This window comes from Bison bison, unplaced genomic scaffold (genome assembly GCF_000754665.1).
Source record: "Bison bison bison isolate TAMUID 2011002044 unplaced genomic scaffold, Bison_UMD1.0 scf7180017864471, whole genome shotgun sequence".
NCBI lineage: Eukaryota > Metazoa > Chordata > Mammalia > Artiodactyla > Bovidae > Bison > Bison bison.
In genome coordinates, this window is record NW_011495032.1 from 24345875 (window position 1) to 24353283 (window position 7409).

Below are 7409 nucleotides of genomic sequence, written 5' to 3' on the forward strand. Positions count from 1 at the left end.
TGACAGAGGATGAGATGGCTGGATGGCATCACCGACTCGAAGGACATGAGTTTGGGTAAACTCCAGGAGTTGGTGATGGACAGGGAGGCCTGGCGTGCTGCGATTCATGGGGTCGCAAAAAGTTGGACATGACTGAGCAACTGAACTGAACTGAAGGAACTTCCTACCTTCCAGAAAAGCAAGAAATAAAGGTCTGTTTTTTAAGCCATCCAGTCTGTGGTAATTTGCTATAATAGCCCACCCTGACTAAGACAGGTGGAAGAGGGCAGATGGGAGGGGAAGAGTGAGATAGAGAAGAATGCATGCATGGGTGATAACACTGAGAATCACCACCAACAAGCTCTCAGAGAACACCACAATTATATATTTTACAGTAAGCTGCAAAAACATCAATATAGCCCATAATATAGAAATAAATACTGTAAAATACCAAATAAAAGAAGACTGCTTTTGTTTTTTTCCTATCCCCTGAGGAAAAAACACATTAGTGTAGAATATTTCAAATTATAAAGAATACATTATTTTTTCTAGAAGAGAAATTTAACATTACCTGTACAGAAAAATACTTCACTTCATCAAATGTAATCATAATGTCCTTTTCAGTGTTTTGGGATAGCAAGCTACAAGTTTTTGTACATTTCACCACATTGTTAATAGAGATGCGAATGAACAAATTACTGTAATGCTGGGAAATGACTGAAAATACATATTTAGGAAGCAAATTTTATTGTAATTGACAGTAACACATTGTAAAATTAACCCATTAAACAATTCAGGCCAAAACCTAAGACTCAATAAAATAAAGAAAGAAGTTACAGAGCATATTAAACAGTAAAGAAAGCATTTTAAAATAGTACTTTTGCCCACTGGTGGTAGGCACAATCAGGAAAAGACGGTTGATTCTTCATTAGATTACTTATGTTTTTATCCTCACATTTTCATTATAATTATTCTGAAAACTTTCCTATATATTATTTTTAAGGTAACCAAACATTCACAACACATACTTGAAAACTTTTTCTAATAATTATGTGGAAATTCAAAAAATATAATAATTCAGAATAATTTATTTTTAATTTCATTCTAATTTTAATTTCAATATATTTTAATTTAATCTTATCTTGTAATTCACTTTACTATCTACTTCACATATACTATATTGGTCAGTGTTTTTATCTTTCATAGCACTCCATGAATTAAAACAATTTTGTTTTTATGATTTATCTTTAAAACTCTGTTATATAGAATTCTCTTCAATAATTCACTTTATATAAAAAAGAACCATCAAGGCTTCATAATGAGGCTGGTTTTATGCCATAATAATCCAATAATAAGCATTCAACTTACTTAAAGTCACCGAGAAAAATAAATTCTTTAAACAATGTTTAAGAGATGCATAGAAATAAACTAGTACTATCATCCAAGAAGATAAATATTTTTTCTTAAACTTACATGATAATTGAGGTGGATTACAGATAGTTCAAAATCTTTTGTCACTCCCCGCCTCAAAAAGTCAACTTAATATTTTCCTCTGCTCTTGAATCTGGCCTAGTCCTGTGACTATTTTAACATGCAATGGACATGACCATGGCTGAGATTAGGACAAGGTGAGAGTGGCACTACCCAGGGTACAAAGTTAAGTGGACACCAGAGACTTTAGTAATCAAGATAGTATTTTAATATTTTAAAATAAAAATTAATGATGAAAGACAAGACCCTGGGACTACATGGGTAGAAAGGTCCAGCCTCTCAGCTAAGTCCAGTCCTTCAGGCATTCTCATTAAGGCACCAGACACTTAAATGAGTTCTTTTGGACATACCAGCCCTTTTGAACTACAGCCCCAGCTGTGAAAATGTGAAGCAGAAGAACCACTTAGTGAATGCACAGATAATGATTGGTAGTAAAATGGTAAATGTTTTAAGCTACTGAGTCTTTGAGTGTTTTGTAAGGCAGCAATATATAACTGAAACAGTGACATATGATCATAGTATGATCGTTAAATCGAAAGAAAGGATACTCTTAGGCGTAAAATGTTTGCAGTTTCTTATATGAATGGCCAGGCAGCCGACCTATAACAATCAAAATAAAAACACAGAGAATGTATTTTTTTAAGTTAATTTTTCTTTCATTTTACTATCACCAAATTGTATTTTTTAAAGTTTCACTTTGTTAGTTTTTCTCATTAGAAATTTTTTATTAGCAATATCTAGTCACAGATATAAAACAGAAATACAGAAGAAAAATAGGCAAGATTTGTTCAAAGTAAACCTAAAATAAACAAGAATTAAAAGCCAAAAATGGTTCATTTATTAACTTCAAAACAGCTGTCACTCTCTGAATCATTTTCATTTTACATTAGGTGAGGACATTTTACATTAGGTGAGATGTTATGTTAAAACATAACATCTTGGGAATCCCTAGTATAGATAACAGTTTTTCTGCGAATCAGAATGTTTTCTATAATTTCAGTGATTATTAGAATGCTTATCTGACTCATAAAAATGAAAAATTCATGAATATGGTTATCAGAGACAGCCATTTTCTATTCATGTTTTTGATACCATGTAATAAACATTAAACTGTCTTCATATGAAATAAATAATTTATATGGGTTTATTGAGACTTAGTCATACATACCACATCCCCAAATGGCACCAAACTCGGTGCCTCATGTGTTACTTCTGGTGCTTTATTTTCAGACCCTTTAAGAGTTTTTCTCAGCATCTACAATGTAAATAAGTTGAGACTTTAGAAGGCAAAGAAGAATATAATTAGATAAAATATCACTTCAATTCAACAAGTATTTTATGAGTGTCTAGTATCAGATACTATATATTTTAGTATTATATATTCTGTGACTTGAAAACTCATCTCTACCCCAAGCTTATTAAGTTAGCAGAGAAACAAAACGTGTACATTTAAATGTAAAATCATTAATGGAATTGTGAGACAGGAGAGAAGTACATAATAGCATGAACAGTGAGTTCTCCTTGCTAACAAAAAATGATCATCCCAATCTAATGTGGACTAGATCCTGTATCTCACAAACAGCAGTAATCCTGGTGCAAATTATTCCAGTATTCCTTCAGTTATCAGCCACTCCAGGGACTGCAATTACATCCTTTGGAATAATAGGTACCCTGGAAAGGACTAATAAATAGATGGCTTTTGATTTTTGGTTGTGTGATTTCATCCAGAATAATTCAATCAATTGGTAACTGTGGGTTGATATTTAACTTTGTTTTTATTTTATTTTTTAATTAAATTTATTTATTTTAATTAGAGGCTAATTACTTTACAATATTGTATTGGTTTTGCCATACATCAACATGAATCCACCACGGGTGTACACATGTTCCCAATCTTGAACCCCCTTCCCACCTCCCTCCCCGTACCATCCCTCTGGGTCATCCCAGTGCACCAGCCCCAAGCTTCCTGTATCCTGCATCAAACCTGGACTGGTGATTCGTTTCTTATATGATATTATACATGTTTCAATGACATTCTCCCAAATCATCCCCCCCCCCTCCCACAGAGTCCAAAAGACTGTTCTATACATCTGTGTCTCTTTTGCTCCGGTCACTACACATAATGGTTAGCATTTAAAAATTATAAAACAATTTAATACAGATTTTTAAAGTAAAGAGCAAGGGATGGGAAGGGGAATGAGAGGAAAGGTGAGGGGAATAGTGAACAAATGGTCTATTAAATCTAACCTGAAAAGGAGAATTATATTTATTCTCAACCAGTGCTGAACTTGAATCAACATGATCTTACCTATAAGGAAAAATTTCCCAAAAGCTTTGTTGTTATGTGTCTTTTAAGAATCACTTGTTTAATTCATATAATATGCATAAATCCTTAGTTATGTTGAAAATTTCATTTTAAAGGACAAAACAAATACTTGAGGTGTACTGAAAACATTTTTTTAATATATATCTTGGATCATTTTGTTATTGTTGCATCTGTGGTTTAATGTGCTTTTTATATATGATTAATTCACAAGTTAAGCTAACTGAATGACAATTACTGTATTGTTACAAAAATATCAATCTGTGTACAGTCTATGTGTATTTAATATGGAACACCATACTTTCTAATGTTTTTAATGATCTTCTTATGGAAGTCTACTTTGAAAATGCATCTTAATGACTACAAAATAATTAGGAAAAACTTCTTTAGAATACTAATACTCAATTTAGCCTTAACAATTTGGCATTTTACTTAACAATCCTCACTTTATTATCTTTTTTACTTTTCCTTCCTCATATGAGCAGAGCTCTCTTCAATGGCAGCAGCATGAGCAAAACAACTCTTTGCCAAAATTCTATTTAGAACCTTGAACAAAACTTCTAAAGACTAGTCTCATAAAGCCTCTGACACCACAGAGAATTTCTCCTGAACCTGTGGAGAATTTTAATTCCAGTTAATTCCACTTGCCTTTTTTCTCTGCTGCCTTCGGCCCCACCTTGAACAGAAGTCCCTCCTGGCACTTCTATTTAAAAGCCTCTACGTTCACTTACATCGCTCTGCATTTTGTCTCCAACGGCCTTTCTGGACCACTCTCCCCTATTCCACAGTTTTCCTTGAAAACCCACCAGCCTACATACAGGTTTACCTTCTCCTAGCATTCTCCCCCTCCTAGTGCTAATGGCAACCTCACTATCCTTACATCAATTAACATTCACTAGTGTACTGGAGTGGAGAAAGCAATGGCACCCCACTCCAGTACTCTTGCCTGGAAAATTCCATGGATGGAGGAGCCCAGTAGGCTGCAGTTCATGGGGTCACTAAGAGTCGGACACAACTGAGCGACTTCACTCTCACTTTTCACTTTCCTGCACTGGAGAAGGAAACGACAACCCACTACAGTGTTCTTGCCTGGAGAATCCCAGGGACAGGGGAGCCTGGTGGCCTGCGGTCTATGGGGTCGCACAGAGTTGGATACGACTGAAGCGACTTAGCAGTAGCAGTGTACTGGCAGGATTATATGCCTGGCATTGTGTTGATTTCAGCTTGAAATGTTCCTGCCCTTGAGAAGTTCAGCCCAGTGTTGAAGACAAGTTAAAAAACAATGACAGTTTCACTATAAGAAAAACAAATGCTGAGAAGGAGTTTATCTTTACTCATTCTCTGCACATATCTTATACATGGAAAAACAATAATTTATTTGATTGGTCAGATACTGTCATTCATTGTACAAGCTACAGGTGCATGGAATTCTTAAAAACAGTTTGGGAACTGAGTTTGCTAGTTAAGTAGGTCAATCAATTACATTACCTTGAGTAGAATATCTAGTCTACTTTGCAAATAGATAAACACTGATCACAAGAAATTTCATGGCAAAGCCCTTTTAAAAAGTTAGTAAACATAAAGATGCATCATACACTTTGGTTTTACAAAAAGAAATGTTTCAACTTGCTAAACTTTTCTTCGATGGCTGTCAGTAGTACACAAACTAGCAAATATTTTAAAATATATACTTCTTAATCTGTCCTTTCAGAGTAAGGTGGTGACATTTTAATGAGTAAGAAAATAACTATCTTTTTGAAATAAACTCACGTTAAGATGAGAACATTTTAAAAACTACTGGAAATATTTCCTTCTAATGTTACTTTATGTGTATGCAAATGTGTTATGAGCACACTTGAAAATTTACAAACACTTTTGTTTAAAAAATTCACAAATGAAGAGTTTCAGCAGGTTGTGTGCTGTGTGCTGTGCTTAGTCACTCTATCGTGTCTGACTCTTTGCGACCCCATGGACTTCTCTGTTCATGAGGATTCTCCAGATCTTTACCAGCTGAGCTACCAGGGAAGCCCACCAGCAGCTTAAGAGACCACTTTTCCTTTTAAATGTAAAAAAATGAAAGCCCTCCCCAGAGTTTACCAGAACTAATTAATCAGAAAAGTAACATTTTATGCAAAACATGTGAGCTAAAAACTTTGAATAACATGACAGAAATGAAAAATGAGTACTGTGATTTAACAGGCTCAACGAAAAAGCATTGCTTCCAATTGGAATTTCGAATATTTAAAGGTATCTTTTCTAAATATAACAGCATTAAAAACCTAATACTGAAATACATTTGCCTTAAACCAGACCTTCAAACCACTACATCACTAAGTATTAAATCATGTTTTTCAAAAATAGTGATATTTATTGAGTTCTGTACCAGTAATAAACAAAATGAATTAAAAATCAGTTTTAGAAATATTGCTTATTTATAATTTTTAATTTTTGTATATTGTAGAATCTATAAAGTAAATTGCATTACATTTTATAAAGTATAAATAAATATTAAAAACATTGGTTAAAGATGTTCACATATTTTTACTGATAATATTGTGCAGTCAAAGAAATTTGGAGAATACTGCTAAGAAGTCACATTTAGATGCCTATGTCTCTCTTTCCAAATCTGTCTTTCTGGAGGTTTGAAGCTGCCAGTTCCCACGTGTATGCCCATCTCGGCACAGTCTGCTCAGAATGAACACCTTCTCCATCTGATAGGCCCACTGCCTTCAATATGATATGGAGGTAAGTTTTCCATAATAGTTTTCAACTGTGACTCATCACCAGAATTCTTAGCATAACAATAGATAAATGCACCAAATAAACTCATTAGAGAGTCTGGAAACAAACATTTATGCAAACTTCACTTGTGACAAAGACGGAACTAAAGAATAGTGAGGTAAAAAACACTCTCAAATGAGTAAGTAGAAATTGCCATACAGAAGAAAGAGAGAGAAAGAAGAAAAAGCAGAAAGAGAGAGAGAAGGGAAAGAAGAGAAAAGAATGAAGAGCAAAAGGGAAAAAAAGAGAGAAAAAAAGAACAGAAAACCTGACACATACCTCACAGTACAAACACAGAATCAGTTACAGTGAATTGCAGATCTCAATGTGAAAGGAAAAACGATTAAAAGACAATACAGAAGATTTTCATGACGTTTTCATGATATAAACAATTAGAAGATGATATAGGTAGATTTCTAAAACAGAACAGAGCAATAACCACAAAGAAAAAGTTTGAAACAGTAAACCACATTAAATTTAATAACTTTTGTTTATTAATGACACCGTTAGGAAAGTGAAGGGGCTTCCCAGGTGGCGCAGTGGTAAAGAATCCGCCTGTCCATGTAGCAGTTGCAGGAAGCATGGATTCCAATCTCTGGAGGAGGAAATGGCAACCCACTCCAGTATTCAGTTCAGTTCAGTTCAGTCGCTCAGTCGTGTCCGACTCTTTGCAACCCCATGAATCGCAGCACGCCAGGCCCCCCTGTCCATCACCAACTCCCAGAGTTCACTCAGACTCACCTCCATCGAGTCAGCGATGCCATCCAGCCATCTCATCCTCTGTCGTCCCCTTCTCCTCCTGCCCCCAATCCCTCCCAGCATCAGAGTCTTTTCC

At 34.8% G+C, this 7409-nt stretch overlaps 1 protein-coding gene across 1 annotated transcript in view; it reads right to left on the minus strand.

Annotated features, from left to right (window-relative positions):
* ALS2CR11 (amyotrophic lateral sclerosis 2 (juvenile) chromosome region, candidate 11) overlaps positions 1–7409 on the minus strand; it is a 126187-nt gene that overhangs the window by 109949 nt on the left and 8829 nt on the right. The window contains exons 2-4 of the mRNA XM_010860971.1: positions 2639–2725; positions 2019–2070; positions 551–696 (exon numbers count right to left, since the gene is read on the minus strand). Of these exons, the coding sequence (XP_010859273.1) occupies positions 551–696; positions 2019–2070; positions 2639–2725 (285 nt within the window). The remainder of the gene's footprint in view (positions 1–550; positions 697–2018; positions 2071–2638; positions 2726–7409) is intronic.